The 17,646-nt window shown below is 29.9% G+C and overlaps 1 protein-coding gene across 5 annotated transcripts in view; it reads left to right on the forward strand.

Annotated features, from left to right (window-relative positions):
* Nucleotides 1-17,646, forward strand: part of LOC132728151 (flagellar attachment zone protein 1-like) — a 154,176-nt gene that overhangs the window by 73,870 nt on the left and 62,660 nt on the right. For 4 of the 5 annotated variants that reach the window (XM_060713779.1, XM_060713780.1, XM_060713781.1 and 1 more), the window contains 6 exons: nucleotides 268-445; nucleotides 3,284-3,331; nucleotides 7,876-7,929; nucleotides 15,303-15,417; nucleotides 16,809-16,850; nucleotides 17,344-17,370. In XM_060713779.1, the coding sequence (XP_060569762.1) occupies nucleotides 268-445; nucleotides 3,284-3,331; nucleotides 7,876-7,929; nucleotides 15,303-15,417; nucleotides 16,809-16,850; nucleotides 17,344-17,370 (464 nt within the window). The remainder of the gene's footprint in view (nucleotides 1-267; nucleotides 446-3,283; nucleotides 3,332-7,875; nucleotides 7,930-15,302; nucleotides 15,418-16,808; nucleotides 16,851-17,343; nucleotides 17,371-17,646) is intronic. The other variant, XM_060713783.1, reaches the window with a different exon arrangement.

Genomic DNA, 17,646 nt, shown 5'->3' on the forward strand with positions numbered 1-17,646 from the left:
TGATTTTTGGCCCTTTATGAACTTAGAAAATTCCCAGGTCAAAAGCTAGCTATGCAAGATTTACAAACATGTCATATTTTAAATTCCTTATATTTGTGATTCCTGTTTAACTTTCAAGGACTGAGAAAAGTGAAGTGATCTGATTTTCTGACAGCTCTTTTTATGATATTATGATATTGGAATACTTTAAACAATTCAAATTGGAGAATATATTCTAAAACATATAGTGTTTTATGTCACTTTAAATTGAAATGTTTCTATTTTTAGACAAAGAAGAGATAAATAGATTGAATACAGAGAAAGAAGCATTAGAGAAGACAGTTGCTCTTATCAATGGTCAGATGTTGTTAGTAGAGGGAGGTAAAAAACGTCTGGATGATGTAGTAGATGATCTTCAGACTGAAATTGTCTCCCTTAGACAACAGTTGGAGGAGGCTGAGAAAAAGTAAGATTTTAACAGAGTTATTGCCCTTCTAAGAAACAATGTGACAAATTCAACAAAGTTTTCTGATTGATGACAGTGCTTATTATTTCTGATTGAATGTTTTTACTTTTTCAGTATTTACAAGAGTTATAGCTCAACTTTTTCAGTATTTACAAGAGTTATAGCCCGACTTTTTCAGTATTTACAAGAGTTATAGCCATACTTTTTCTGTATTTACAAGAGTTATAGCTTGACCTTTTCAGTATTTACAAGAGTTATAGGCCTACAATTTCAGTATTTACAAGAGTTACAGCCCGACAATTTCAGTATTTACAAGAGTTATGCCCCTTTAATAAAAGATTAGTTTTCAGGTATCATTCAGATCCTATCCCATTTTGTTTCATTTGATTTTGAAATAGATTTCTTCTGAATCACATGTCTTTAACTGAAAATTTTCTTTTCTCATTTGTTACTATGTAGCAGTCAGAATGCAAGGTTTAAGTTTTAAATCAACTTTTCACATTTTCAATACTAGAATAATTGATCACATTAGAAACTTATATATGAATTTCTTATTCAGCACAAGAGTGGCACATTTAGAAGTTATTCTTTATATCATCTCCTTGAAGTTTTTTCCTTATAAGTCCACATTTTCAGGGCATTTTTATGATGTATCCGGGGAAGAAATTTCTTCACATTTTCAGGGCATTTTCATGATATATCTGGGGAAGAAATTTCTTCACATTTTCAGGGCATTTTCATGATATATCTGGGGAAGAAATTTCTTCACATTTTCAGGGCATTTGAATGATATATCTGGGGAAGAAATTTCTTCATATTTTCAGGGCATTTAATAATATAATTATCTGCGGAAGAAATTTCTTCACATTTTCTGAACATTTTATTTGATTACCTGGGAAAGAAATTTCCTATAAACATTTGAACATTTTCATGATATATCTGGGAAAGAAATTTTGTGTAAAAAAAAAATTCTGATCTAAAGGGGAAAAAATATTTGATTCTTTTCCAAATTCAGGAAAAATATGTTTGTTTGTTTTTCAATTGGAGAAAGATGAAGGGGGTCATTAACCATTATTATCATGTATTGAAAACCCTGTGATAAATTGTTAATTTTGTAGATCAAACATAAAACAACGTTAAACAGCAGTAATTTCTATTTTTAACCTAGAATTTATTAAGATCGCTTTTTGCACTATGTTATTTGGTATATATTTCCTTTTTAGGTCAACCATACTTGATTTTATAGCTATTTGAAGAGAATGTTTATTTTTTTCCAATTTTATTTTCATTTTTTAAGACATTCCCAGTAAGTATTTCAAAAGTCTGAAAACTTGAACTAATTTTCTGAGAAAACTTTAAAATCTCGATCTTTTATTCTTTATTAATAAAAAAAAAACTAAAACAAATTCATTAAATGCTGCTATATATATGTGCATATATCTCTTTCAAACAGTCTTGTTTGATTTATAGAATATCAACTCATTCTTTCTAGGGATGGCAACAAACTTCAATTTTAGTACTCGAGTACTCCGTCATTTTTCCGATCATGTGACTGGTTCCTCGGAAGATTTGTTAGGACTTCATTTTCTATATATCTGTAATTTTTGTCAAAACCTGTCTCAAGAAAACAAGAGCAGTTAGTTTTACAAATGACAACCTATTCCATCCACCTAGGTTTTCTATTTTGATGTGCAGATTTAATTAATACTGTAAATGCCGGAAATATATCTTGAAAAAAAAATGAAAAAAGTAAACAAGGTTGATATAGGTCTAATTACATTTATTACATAAATCTGAGACTTAAAAATTAAATTTGGTCTCAATCCGTTTTTTATCGATTATGGAAATCAGCAACTCACTGCTTGATAATAACATTTAATAAGCAGGCAAAATTGATACATTGACAGAGTTGTTAAATGTACACACTTGTCATACTGGAAATAAAGTGTTCCAAGTCATAAGCTTATTGAAACACTCTTGAATCCATTTTTGGAATCAACCAGTATTTATAGCAATAAGTGTAAAGTTTTTGCTCCAGGAAATGCCTTGCCCCCAACAGGGTTTGAACCCACGCAGCCAGCAATCCTTAGATTACTAGAATGATGTGTGGACCAATCGGCCATGCCACCTACACATACTGGTGATTGCATGACGTAGTTAGCAATAAAACATTTACACCTGCACGAATATTTTTATTACATTTAACACATTCTACATAGGATGTATATATCTCAAAAATTCTTATTATTTTATTTCCGTATAATTATTATTTATAATGGAAAAATTAGAGATACATTTCTTTTGCCGAGAACTAGAGTACCAATTTTGTTAACTGATACTTGGACGTTTGGTCAAGTTCTCAATTTTTCGGTGATGCCTTGCCATCCCTAGTACTTTCTGATACTATATCTATCATATCCAACAGTCTCATTAATTTTAAGTCTTTTATGATTTTGTATGAAGCAAAGCAGAAAAAGAGAACAAAAAGTATAAAAACATAAAATCTGCATTTTGTTTCCTGAAGCTGAAAACATTTTAGATTATTATCAAGGTCTACCTAAACATGCCGATTGACTAGGCTCATGTATATCTTGAACATGTGAGAAGAAAGGTAGGGCTTGAAAATTGAATAAAGATCAGTTGTGAATACATTTGTACTCATAGATTTTAATCATTTCCATTTATAGAAAGTTCTCTTTTTTCACATGATGTTTTTTTTTTTTCATTTGCTTTATTGTCATTTTTTTGCTACTATATTTCATAACACGTAAGTGTCGCTACTTTTCTATTATTTATACATCATTATCATTTTTCTCATCATTTTTCCATGAAATAAAGGATCGCTGAATATGTATCGAAGGAGAAGGAAGAAAAACAAGTAACGAGGTAGTGTATGACGCTGGTGTTAGCTTCGTAATAACACCTTGTATAAAAAATTAAACAACCAGGCATGAAAGAGTATTCTATATAACTATTGTTAACACCTACCGTAGTTCTCCTAATAAGGGCACCTGTTTTAATAAATACTCCCTCAGATATAAAAAAGGGATCGGCAGTTAGAAATTTGAGATCATTAATATTTTACTTTGTTGAAAATGTATTTATAAATGATATTTTTAGAATAATTTTGATACCTTAAGAATTGTTGATTACCTTGGTATACTTAATAGGAGAAATACGATAATGCTATGATATTTTTTGTATTTCTTTTATATTGTTCTCAGTGCAATAACATCATATCTTCTATATAATTCTATTAATAGATAGTTGGTTATGGGGAAAGAGAAAGGAATTTTATTTGTTCTTATATAATAAACAGTACTTATTTTGTTGTCACTTGATAAATATTACCTTTTGGGAAAAGTCAATGAAACAGTGTGTTATTAGGTTTATTGTAAATAATGAAAAATAATTACAGATTGAATCAGAGAGTAACCTTGGAAATTTTAACTTATGTATTACCGGCAAGTTCTTAAGCAGTGTTACTGTATTGCTTTCCAGTCAAAAAAAGAAGCTAATTGGTTATTTCCAGAATATGATTTTTTTTAAATCTTGGGCATCAGACTAGATCTATTTACAAATACTCATCCTTTATCGCTATATACTTACTTACAGTTATAAACGGTTAAAAGCTATTGAATACCGAAGAGTGTAAAAAATAACATTCCAGAAATGACCGATTTATTACGATATTGGCCAATCTTAGCCATTGTTGGGCGGGAAAGCATTGCAGTAAGACTATACATGTACCTTAACTGTTTGTGTTTTGTGATTTTGATAAATGTCAAAGCATAATTTATTTAAGTTATAGAAAGCCTTTAACCTGTTGGAAACAAATGAAGGTGCCAAGCCTTTGCCACCAGTATAGAGCCAGGCCAGCCTGCATATCTGTGTAATCTGACCAACCTCTATACTGTTGGTAGCCTAATTTTTATAATCCCTTAAAATTCTAATGGACTGATCCATATTCAAAGCAGGGCAAATCCATTATAAAATTTGATGTAAGGGTTAATTTGTCATAATTTCCAATTAATGGCTTAGTAATTAAGGTGTCGGCCTCTCAACCATTGAGGGGATTACAGTTCGAGTGATTGTTACATTTTCTCATATGAGACCAATACTAGAACACCAGTACTGAAAAGTTCCTAGAAGCAGGCTGAGAGTCATTTTAATAACCTACAAGCTTTTTAAGCAGTCAGCCTTAAATGAATGATATTTAAAATATTACATTAAAGTTTCTTTAAATTAAAGAATATTCATGAATCTAATATTGAGACATATCTTTAAAGGGACTCCACTGAGGGTTTTTTACATGACGGGACTGAAATAATTTTCCAAGAGAAACGATTTTCAATTTATTTCTGAGTATATTTCTAAATTATCTTTTGCATATTTAACTGTTTTAAAATGTCCAGACTGATCTATGTAAGAAATTCATTTTGATGTTTTTAGGTTTTTGGACCTCAGTGGAGTTCCTTTAATTAAAATTGCAATGCTGTAAAACTATAAGCAATTACAGAGGGTAATTATAATTTTGTAATTTGTCACTTAAAGTTACAGTAGTCATAAGATCGATACATTATTAGATTGGTCAATTTGTAAAAGTTAAATCAGCTTCAGGGAATAAGAACTCACTTTTATATGGATGGGCTTTAGACATTGGTCTGCAGTTTCAATTTGTAACACTTATCTTTGAAAGGTTAAAGCAAAGTGTGTGGGGAAAGGGGTGGGTGCAAGATAAATGGAAATAAAACGTTTTCAAATGAAGGAAATCTCAGCTATATCTATATTGTTAAAGATAATGCTCCCAGTGATCAGCTCTGTACAGATTGTTGATTGAAGAGATCGCTTTATTTTTAGTGCAGCAGCACCAAAAGCATTGATTGTCACATGTATTTGTCTGTCTTGATTTTGAACATTCAGTACATAATTTGTAAACAAATAAATGAGGTCTGAGGGCATTTGATGTGCAACTGCTTAACTTGAAAGGGAGAGCAATGATTTGTTAAGCTGTGGAGGGGGGGGGGTCAATCCCTGGGTGAGGAGAGAGATTTCATTGAGTCTCAACCAGTAGTGTTGTCATAGGAAGAAACATGGACGTGACTCGATTAGAGCTTGAACCTATGATTCCTGGGTTGAGAGGCAGGCACCTTAACCACTAAGCCGGTGGTAGGAAATTGAAACTAATTGGCAGAATGCTTTTATAAGACATGTGATGTCATTTGACAGTTACCGGTATGTTTTGATAATAGACTTACTAGCTATTTAACTGACCCCTGATTCACATTTATATTAAAAAATGTCCAACAAAGGCGCATGCTAGCACAAAATCATTAATTCATGTTTTCTTCACCATTATTGTTAACCTGCTATAGCAAAGTTTTTTATGCAAGAATGATAAAAAATGGAAGAACATCCCTGCTGAAACTTAGACTTTTTTTATCAGAAATACAAAATAAATACAAAATATATAGAGTAATTTGAACCATTTAGCAATATCTTTTATGTTTAAAGTGTAAATATGATTCTTTTATAATTTCCCACTCCCACTGATCTTTAGGATCACATTCGTCTTGGTGACTGGAATTACTTTCCCCGTAGAACATACCATTACAAAATAACCAGAATTTATTTACTTAATCGTTCATAGTAATTTATGCAGGTGAAAGTACTTTTATATGAAAATTAGATTTTTGTTTGAAATTTTATTTTGTTCATTTTCTACCTTTTTTTACAACTAGCTATATAATAAGACCTTTTCCTTGAATATGAAGGTTTTTTTTATTGTTTTCAATTTATTGTGTTTATACATAAGTACTTATGCTATGTAATTGCTAATAATGGATCCTTGATTGAATAACAAATCTTGACCCTCATTGCTGTGGGTTTGAATCCTGGCAGGAAGTTTCAATACATGCCAGGATACTCATATCCAGCTTAAGCTAATGAAAGGTTGGTCGTTTTACCCTAGTCCAATTTTGTATCTGAAATAAAGTAATGCACAAAGGGGCACTTACCGGTATGCATTTAATGGATCCTTATTACTCTATTCTATTTTTCTCACAAAAAACTGAGGTATCTGTAAATCACTGCCAAGGATTTTAAAAAAAAAGGGTTCAAACTAAAACTGATACTGAAGTATCAATAAGAAAGAAAATGTTAGTATAGTTGAATATTTGCAGGAAAACTATCTAAGATCTCTATTTTTGGTATCTATCAATAGCATAAGGTCATAATTTTGTTCTGCTTAAATTAATATGTTTACAGTTATATCTAACAAAAAAGATTTGCAAAATGTTGTTTTACAAGATTTGTATTCTGTTTGAGAAAAATAAACAACTAAATGTTTAGTGAATTATTTTAATGTAAGTGTTTCATGATTGAATTGTTAGTGGTTCCATGATTTAATAGTGAGGGACATATATAAGAATTAAACGCTGTAGATTATTAAAAGGACTCCACTGATGGTTTTTTGACAAAGACGGGACTGAAAATAATTTTTCGAGATAAATGTTCTATTTGATATATAAATTAACAGCCTTAACTTGTATGGAAAATTTCAAAATCATTTGGTCACTGGTCACTTTATTTTAATTCCATATTTTAAAAACTACAAAAAATTGAAAAGCGTTTCAGTGGAGTTCCTTTAATGTTTGAATTTTAAATAATTATGATGAAACAGAATGTATGGTTATAAACATGGTGTCTGTGTGTATTGTTACTATGAAACTGCATGTGTTTTTATTGTACCGCTTATGATAATTAATTTAGGTGGTTAAACTAACTCAATTAATGTTTTTTATGCCCTCACTTTATATAGGGATAGGCATATATATAATTGCCGTTGTCCGTCTGTCCCTCTGTGCTTATATTTGGATTCTGATGTGGCTACAGGAACAATAAGTAACTGTACTTCTCTCTGATATCATTCATTTATAATGCAAGGTCTTGTGTGGCAATGTTTTCTCTTTTATGTGGCTAAAAGGGGAAAACAATCAAGTAGCCAGCCACAAGTATTCAAATGTAAGCACAACTATGATAGTATCATGGTGTCTGTCCTAAGTCTGACAAAACTATGATAGTATCATGGTGTCTGTCCTAAGTCTGACAAAACTATGATAGTATCATGGTGTCTGTCCTAACTCTGACAAAACTATGATAGTATCATGGTGTCTGTCCTAAGTCTGACAAAGCTATGATAGTATCATGATGTCTGTCCTAACTCTGACAAAACTATGATAGTATCATGGTGTCTGTCCTAAGTCTGACAAAACAGTGGAATGTGGAGACATCCATGTCTGGTGGACACATTTCTAGTTTTGAAATGTTTTGCTGTTCAGTACTAGAAAATAACATTTTGTGAACATTTTTGTGAAGTATAAAATTAAGTGTTTGCATTCATTGAAGGTAAAATTGTATATGTATTTTAGTGGTGAGCCTCAGGGTCAACCGCATTTGCCATTTTTCCCGTCGATGCGGGTCAGGTAAACAGAGCAGTTATAACAGTTTATGCATTATAACATTAGCAAGTTCAATGCAGCAGCAACAACAGTTGGCTTTTACCATAAAAACCCATGTATAATATATATCTTCACTTATCATCTAGTGAGATATGAACATGTAAGTTAATATCAGCATTTTGATTGGTCATAGTTAATAAAGTAGAGTCATCTTTTAGGGTTAGTTCCAAATTCAAGTAAAGAGGGTTTGTTCCAAATTCAAGTGCAGAGGGTTTTTTCCAAATTTAAGTAAAGAGGTTTTGTTCCAAATTCAAGTTAAGAGGGTTAGTTCCAAATTCAAGAAAAGAAGGTGTGTTCCAAATTTAAATGAAGATTGATACTTCCAAATTCAAGTACAAATGGATACTTGGTAGTTTTTAAATTCAAATGAAGGGGGACACTTCCAAATTCAAGTTGAAAGGGATAATGAAGAAAGAGATACCTAGTGGTTCCAAATTCAAGTAGAGGAGGACATCAGCTTTATTTGCTTTAAAAGAGCATAAATGCTGCTTCAGTTTATATATTTTTTGTGAAACTTCTTGTATTATACATGGATTTTTATGGCTTTGTTATTAACTTTGTTTATAATTTTTTATGGTTTTAGGTAGGTTACATATAGTTGGGGAGTCTTTTCATTTTGTTTTTTCAATTATTACGATAAAAAAAATACTTGTCTGACACTTTGTGAAAATGATGTTGTATGACATTTAGTTACCTTATATAGCAGGTATTTATGAGATATCACATAGTGGAATTTAAGAAGATTTAGAAAATGTTGCTTAGCAACAAAGGGAATGGCTACTGCATGTAATGTATATTTATATGTATATATATATTTTTTTTCATACAATTTGAGATACTACATGGTTTTCAATAAATTATTTGAAACTTTATTGGATTCCTACAAAATCCCTGTTAATGTAGCGTAAAATAATATTGAGAAAAGTATACTAAAAAGTCAAAGGAAAAATAAGTGGTTAATAAAATACAGTACAACCCATGCACAGCAACCCTCCTAGACAAATAATCTCTTTACATACACAACAGTATTAATCTCTCTCACTATAAATTTTACCTCTTTATTATTGTCAGTAAATAGTTTATTAGCTACTGTTTCTTGTAATTTGTAAACCAACTTAATATAAAGTTTCTTGTATTTTGTACATCCACACAGTGCCTCTCAGCAACAATTAAAATAATTGTCTCCCAAAGGGTATTGCTATGTCAAGGTTATACTGTATTCTTATAGATTGTCAATGAATAAAAAAGAGTAAAAGAGTGTCCCATATATGGAATAATTCTATGAATTAAGCTCATTGGTGCGGGATCAATTATAATGCTATAAGTTGTGATTTAATATGTTATTATGCACATGTTTTACTATATTGTTTTCATTGCGTACAACGTTTTTGCTGCTTATTTATATTGTTATATTTATATTTCTAGGGGAAACTAATTGTTTTTCTTGTTTGTTTTTAATTACATTTAAAAGATCATTGGTGAAAGTACATGATATTCATCTTTTGAATCAGTTGAGCTCTTTTATGTTAAAGCTAAATATATTTATTTTTCAGTTGCTAATAACACAGTTTTTATGTAAAATAGACTTTGATTTGTTTTAAGAGTATGAACTTCAATGCAGATCTGCTAAATTAGATTTTTTTGGAACAAAATGTTTATCTTTTTAGATTTACAGTAACACCACATCATAAAAATTTTAGTTATGATGTTAAGAAAGTCTCTTTTTTTTCGTATCATAAAAAATTATGCATGAACTTATAGAAATTATAAGCATGGACTTATTTATAATTTATAACCACTGTACATAAGTTTCTTCAGTTTGCATGCTCATAATTATTAGCTAATCCAATACAAGGCCACATTGTTGTTTATGGGACATAACTTTTTGTCTTTTGCACATTAGTTAAAATCAAATTTAATTGACCTTGTGCTTAAATTGTACCATGTGATGTAAAGGTGACCTTGTGCTTTGTGACCTTGGTTGTACAATGTGATGTAAAGGTGACCTTTGGCAGTGAATGACATTAACGTGACCTTGGGCTTTGTGACCTTGCTTGTACAATGTGATGTAAAAGGGCCTTTGACAATGAATGACATCAACGTAACCTCAGGCTTTAGTGTCACCATGGTTTTACTATGTAATATAATGTTGACTCTTGGCATTTTAATGGAATTTAAATGACATTGGGATGACCTTTGGCTTTAGTGACCTTTGTAATGTTAAAGTGAATCTTGACCTTGGTTTTTTTCAAGGTCATCTAGGTTAATTATGGTTGAGTGAAAGTGACTGGATAGATTAAGTGACTTAACCTTGTTTATAAATTGTTTCCTTTGTGATATTCGTTGATAATTGTGAATAAATCAATGGATTCTCTGTTTAACATTAGTGATAAAGTTAATATAAACCCATTTTAAATTGTTACACTTCACCTATGATTAAAAGTACATGGTAATTGTGTAAAAAAAAATGTGTGATTTTAAACATTGGACTTTACCTTCTTAGTCTGTAAAAGTACAAAAATATTGAAATACTTAAGTTGTAGTTGATAAATTCTAAAGCTGTTACAGTTAGGGTGTTTTTCAAAACACCATGTTTTAACAGTTTCTGTTGACATGCACTTTTATAGCCAAGAATTATTAAGTGATATGTAGCACCAAGGTGTTTGATCATCACAAGGATGTGATAATCTGAAGAAATAACAACAACAAGATTGAATTTCATTGAAGTTGAATTGATGGTCAAGAAGTAAATTGTTATTTTTTATCTAAAAGTAGTCACTCCTTGTCAATTAAATATGATACCTAACAATACTGTGTTGGCAAAGCATTATAAATTGTGTCAAAAAGATTTTGAACAACATTTTGCTCTTTCTATAATAAAAATAATTCTTTTTGTCTGGGGAAAAAAAGGAAAGAAAGAAAAACACAACACTTGGATTAAAGTTTAAGTTGAACTGTTGATTTTTTATCAAAAAGTAAACACTTGGTGAAATATGATATGTTACAATTATAACTTTTCAAAAGTTAAACAATAAACAGTTTATACATGTTAATTAGTGAGGGTAACTGCATATTCATAGAAAATGTCACTAAGCATTGCTGATTCTACAGAAGAAACCAGTCCTATAAGACCCATGAATATGCATTACTGATTTCTTCATTTACTGCTTTGCTAGGTGGAAGTCATCGTAAGTTTTCGGTTATATCGTGTATATCCTTTCAATAGATGTGAAACATTATAAGCCCATCAATTTTCAAACTCATTGTGAATCTATGATTCTAAATCATTTTGTTTGTTTGTTGTGAAGCATAGAATAAGATTGAATTTCAAAATTGAAATACACATGTTAATGTACCTATGTTTTGCAGAAACATTATCTTGAGAGAAATAGAAAATTATTGAGTTATAAATATACCTAGTATTTTTTCCTCTGGGGCTGTTTATAGGTCTCTTTCCTCTGGAAAGTATATATTAAAATCATGCTGATTTCTTCTAAAATTCAGTTTACATCAAGTTATTTACTCCCCATTTTGCACAAATGTTGTAAATTCTGGTCTGATTCAATGCTTCACAATTTATAGTTACAGTTTGTTTCTATTGTACATTAAACTTGGAGGAGAAACCAAGGGGGAATAAACATCACCCTTCAATCACAGGGATGTCATTGTGACGCAGTCAGACAAAAATAATATACTAAAAAATTATATGCATTTTAAATGACGGACAGATTATCTTGTATGGTCAGTAGAATTATTCTAACAGTACACAAATTATTCCAACAGCTTGTACACAAATTATTCCAACAGCCTGTACACAAATTATTCCAACAGCTTCTTCACAAGTTGTTCCAACAACACACAAATTATTTCAACAGTACACAAATTATTCCAATAGTACACAAATTATTCAAACAGTACACAAATTATTCCAGCAGTATACAAATTAATTCAACAGTACACAAATTTTTCCAACAGTACACAAATAATTACAGCAGCACACAATTTATTTGAACAGTACACAATTTATTTGAACAGTACAAAAAGTATTCTAACAGTACACAAATTATTTGAACAGTACATAAATTATTCTAACAGTACACAAATTATTCCAACAGTACACACATTATTCCAGCAGTACATAAACTATCCCAACAGTACACAAATTATTCTAACAGTACACACATTATTCCAGCTGTACACAAATTCTTCCAACAGTATACAAATTATGCCAACAGTACACAAATTATTCCAGCAGTACACAAATTATTCCAACAGTACACAAATTATTCCAACAGTATACAAATTATGCCAACAGTACACAAAGTATTCCAACAGTACACAAATTATTCCAGCAGTACATAGATTATCCCAACAGTACACAAATTATTCTAACAGTACACAAATTATTTCAGCTGTACACAAATTCTTCCAACAGTACTAAAATTATTCCAACAGTACCCAAATTCTTCCAACAGTACTCAAATTATTCCAACAGTACACAAATTATTCCAGAAGTACACAAATTATTCCAACAGTATACAAATTATTCCAACAGTACACAAATTATTCCAGCAGTACACAAATTATTCCAGCAGTACACAAATTATTCCAACAGTACACAAATTATTCCAAAAGTACATAAATTATTCCAGCAGTACACAAATTATTCCAACATTACTCAAATTATTCCAACATTACACAAAGGTCTTTGATGTACAATAGAAACAAACACTTTGTTATGATATATAATCAGAAATGCTGTTTGTTTTTAGATTAATTTTTCACTTTTTTATAAAGAACAATGCCTCTAGATTTTAAGTAAGTAGTGAAATGAAATATTGTAAAGATAAATTTATGGGGAAAAAGTATTAATGAAAAATGAATGGTAATTTATATGGTTGTTGCATGACAGACGCATTATACCTTTCTATTTTACAAAAAGTATAATATTATACTTGCAATATATAATAAAGGATGTATTCTGTTATCATTTACACTGCAAACAATAGAAAATTTCTTCTGGCTGAGAATTTCATTCTGATTTATTTATTTCCTTGTTTAGTTTCTGATATTGCCAGAAAATCATCTGGAGGCATGCTTCTTAAATCATATCACTTTGTGAGACCAGTTGAAAAATGAAATTATTCACTTTAAAAGTCATAATGAATTGTTCTTGTGCCTGTGAGCTATTTTTTATGTATTTTTAAGACATGCGGAATATAATGTTATCAACTTTAATATGTTTTTGAAATAAGTAAAAATTAGGTATCACAGAACTTAGTACATGTTCAATAAATTATTGTTCAGCACAATTGCTTTTATGATTTTCAAGCTAATTCAATATTGCACGTAATGAAGGTGATGAATAGTATTGCGTTACTTTTATTTTGCTGTAAACATCACTATTTCCTTACTTCAATTCACATCCCCCAAACCAATATTCCCTTTTCAACTTAAACCATTTTCCAAACTCATCACACCTGTCCCCTTGCACACACAAAATCTCTCCTTCCCTGATACCCTTTTCCCGAATGAATTGCCTTCCCCCCCCCCCCCCCCCCCCCAAGCTCTCTTCATCCATTTCCCATTTTCTTCTATCCTGCTCAAATCTCAAATTAGTTGATGCTTTTATTCATTTCAGTTTGTTTTATATTTTGTGATTTAATTTTTGTTAAATTTAAAATTTCATGTTTTCATTAATTTTGTTTATTTCTTTTGTAGACTTTATCATAGATAATTACTATTTTATTTTATTTTGTTTTGTTTACTTTCAGACCTAGGTAAGCTTAGCACAGGATTTCTTTCACAACAACTTTAATGTGAATGGTGTAATTGAAATACTTTACGTTTTATCTTATCATCGTTCCAAATAGTCTTATAGGTTATTAGTATTATATAAAAGAAAAAAACGAACAAAGATTTGAGTTAGTTTTGAGTTAGTTTTTTTTAGGGTAAGAAAAAGGGAAATTAGTTAGAATTTCTTTAAGCATGATGCCATTGAAACGTAAAAGATACTTTAAACTTCCTTTATAACGGAAAACTGCTAATAACGATGCTGTTTTCCCATCTGTCTCTAAATGTTTTCAAATTGATTGCCTCTTAGATATAACCATATCTGGATTATACTGATATAAATTCTGCGGTCCCCTGAATATTGTTATAAGTGGAGTTTACTGTACATAGATTCAGATGTAGCAACTTTGTCTAATGATATGTAAAACCTAATTTGATTCAAACTTTCTTAAAATGTTTAAATCTCCAGCTGCTCTCTGAAAAGAAAATATTTTTTACAACAGATGATAATTATTTGTCTTTACTTCGGCGTATCTTATTTTTTATGGTATTAATTGCATGATTTAAATGCATCAGTAGGATGTGCTGTAGAGAGTAAGTTTTGGTGATTTAGTTCCTTTGTTTTCTTTCCTGTCTTTTGATTGGTTACAGTGAATGGATGATGTGTGACGTTTAACCAATCATAATGCTGTTTAATGTTACAGGGTTTTTGATTGGTCTATATATCAAGCACCTGCAATTTATCTTAACCAATCACATAGATTTATTGAATAGTGCTGTATTTATGATAGAATCAAGATGATGTTTGTTGGTTTTAATTGTTGAAATCTTTACAATTGATTTGTTATGGGAGCATGAAATATTTAATGTGAATTTTCCACCTGGTATTTATTTAAGTGGGAACCTGGTGAAGTTTGGGTTTAGATGTCACAATATTATTTATGCATGGCATGATCACTGGTTAATGTGTAACAAAGTTATTATATCAAAAATGTATTTTCCCTGTTAAAAATATATCTTATAAATGAAAATGTATGCAGATTGTCAATTTAATATTTCACAAGAAATATTTTTCATATAATTACATGTTTTATAAGATGAGGTAGCTTATTAAGTAGTTTTGAAATATAGAATTTTCCTGTATCTCTCATCTGTTAAGTTATTAGTTTGAATATATTCAATGAGATATAAATATACATGTATATACAAGATATAAATAGAGAAGTAGGATTATTATTTAGTTATTTATTCATATAACTTTTTATTGCAGAAGTAAATTTTGGTTTTTCAATACTCTTAAGATATACAGTAACCATTATCCAATCAGGAAATGTGACATATATTTGAGCTATAAATAGAATTGCACAAACTATAAACAAGTAGCCAATAGGTTTATTTGTAACAGATACAGAATAACCATTATCCAATCAGGAAATGTGACAGATATTTGAGCTATAAGTAGATTTTTAATTTATTTTTAAACAACTAATGAATGTGTATGTTGTATTCCAAAGAGTCAATCAGAATATATTTTACATTTACAGACATCAGCCAGAGGTAGAAGCTCTACAGGAAGAAATAAATATACTAAATGAGCAGCTTGATGAATCAAAATATGAGCAAGACAAACAAAGAAGGCTTATCCAAACATTGAAAGATGTAAGTAAATGAAGTCATTCTTTTAAAGAGCAAAATATCTTTCATGCACTATTTTTAGAATCTTTTTTGATGCCTTTTGATAAACTACACATAGGTGTCCTTTGTATGATTTAGTTTTAGATTTAGGGCAAAATGAATGTTGCTTTGAAAAATGTTGAATTTTTTATCATATTTAACAGCACATAATGATAAATTTATTTAATATGTAATCTGATAAATTTTACAACTTAGAAAATGAGCAGAAAGTTTTTTTTGTTTTAAAAGTGATCTTTCTAGAAAGAAAAAAAAAGAATGTGTAAGTTTCCAAAGGCATCTTTTACTTTAAATAGTAATATATAATTGTATAAAAAGGATAAAAGTTCTGATTTAGGTAAATTTACACTGAGTTTTACTGCAATTTAATTTTTTTATGCACTAGCACAAAATTTCAAGTGTTGTATAGGTGCGTGTGTAGAGAGTGCATGTTTTTATTGTGTTTGTGATGTGCTTTAGCTAGCCAAATTCATCTTTCCTGTTACGGCTCCATATGATCTTAATTTGTTTTTGCCCCATAAACCAAACAAAATAAACATCTAGATTCCTTAGCAGTACACATTATAGTCCATTATTTTTAACTTTTATCAAAAGAAATTCTTGTATGATGGGAAAGAAAAATTCATATTAAAAAAGCAGACTGCATGTCTAATGGCAGCATTTATGTTTAGCCGGACCGGCGTGCACATCTGTGCAATCTGTCCAGACTTTGTGTATGTGGTTATATAATTTTCATATTTTAGTACTGTACAAAACAGTGGCAAGTTCTAAATTTAAAACATCAAGTATTTATTATGACAATAACTTGGACTTACCCATATTGAAAAATCTTTGAGCCAAATAGGGTGTGCTATCTGTTTTAAGGATTATGAACTCTTTTGTGGAATTCTTTCATACTTATTAGGATCTGTTATCCTTAATGACCCAGATTGTGTTGATTATTGATAATCATGATAGTGTTGATTATTGATTAATCATGTTCATCTGACCCTGAAAGTGGTGATTATTGATTAATCATGATACATGTAGTGTTGATTATTGATTAATAATGAACATATGACCATGAAAGTGGTGATTATTGATTAATAATGTTCATCTGACCCTCAAAGTGGTGATTATTGATTAATAATGAACATATGACCCTGAAAGAGGTGATTATTGATTAATAATGAACATATGACCCTGACAGTGGTGACTATTGATTAATAATAATCATATGACCCTGAAAGTGGTGATTTTTGATGAATAATATTTATATAATAATGATAGTGTTGATTATTGATTAATAATGTTTATATATGAGTAGTGTTAACATAGTTCTTAGTATGTAATATATATTTGAGCTATATTTTAATTAGGACATTGAGGAAGAGAGAAATAAAAAACCTACTCAGATTAGAGTAAGTAACCAGTTTTGTTTTGTGTGGCCATGTAATCGTTCATAATACAACTGCTTGGCTCCCAGGCTTTAATATATTTTCATTATTTTTGGTTCTTTTAAGATTTTTATTTCTAACAAATCCTTCCAATCACACCAGAATTTTCATTAATGTTTGTGCTTTTTCTTAAAATTTTTCACTGACATATTTATTGATCATCACCTTTCAGTGAAGCAAGTTTGTCACAAAATTTTGTTACATGAAAGTGTCCTTTTATTTAGAAGTTTCTGAAGATTATATGTATTTAAAATTAAATCAAGTTAAGAGTTTTGCATGTTTAATCAATATTTCAATGCTAGAATAGGTACACTGTATCTAATTGGATTTAGACGAGTATTTTCCTTTGATGTTAAGTTAAAATACTTTAAAATCTGAATTTTAATTTCATGTTAAAATGCTTTTTTTTGTTTCCCCGCTTTTTTTTATTAAAGGAATGACTGCTTTTTTATTATAGGATTTTGAGAAACTTAAAAATTCCCTGGTAATTTGATTTCTTTCTCTAAATATTATACTTCTACCAATCTCCAGGTTCTATTTGTGTAGTTTTAGTCACTCATATGGGAAAGAAAATGTATAAAATAAATAAAATGGTGCTATGGGTGCTCTTTGTATGACTTTTCTATAAATAAGTAAGAAACCTGTTATTTAACATCCCTTTGTATGGTTATAAGTAATGATTTCAAAGATAGAAAAGAATGGAAACCAGACTAAAACAAACAGCCTTGCCATTGGCCAATTTCAAATTTTGTAAATAGAA

Source organism: Ruditapes philippinarum, unplaced genomic scaffold, assembly GCF_026571515.1.
Source record: "Ruditapes philippinarum isolate M1 unplaced genomic scaffold, ASM2657151v2 ctg927_1_1_1_1, whole genome shotgun sequence".
In the NCBI taxonomy this organism is placed as follows: Eukaryota; Metazoa; Mollusca; class Bivalvia; order Venerida; family Veneridae; genus Ruditapes; species Ruditapes philippinarum.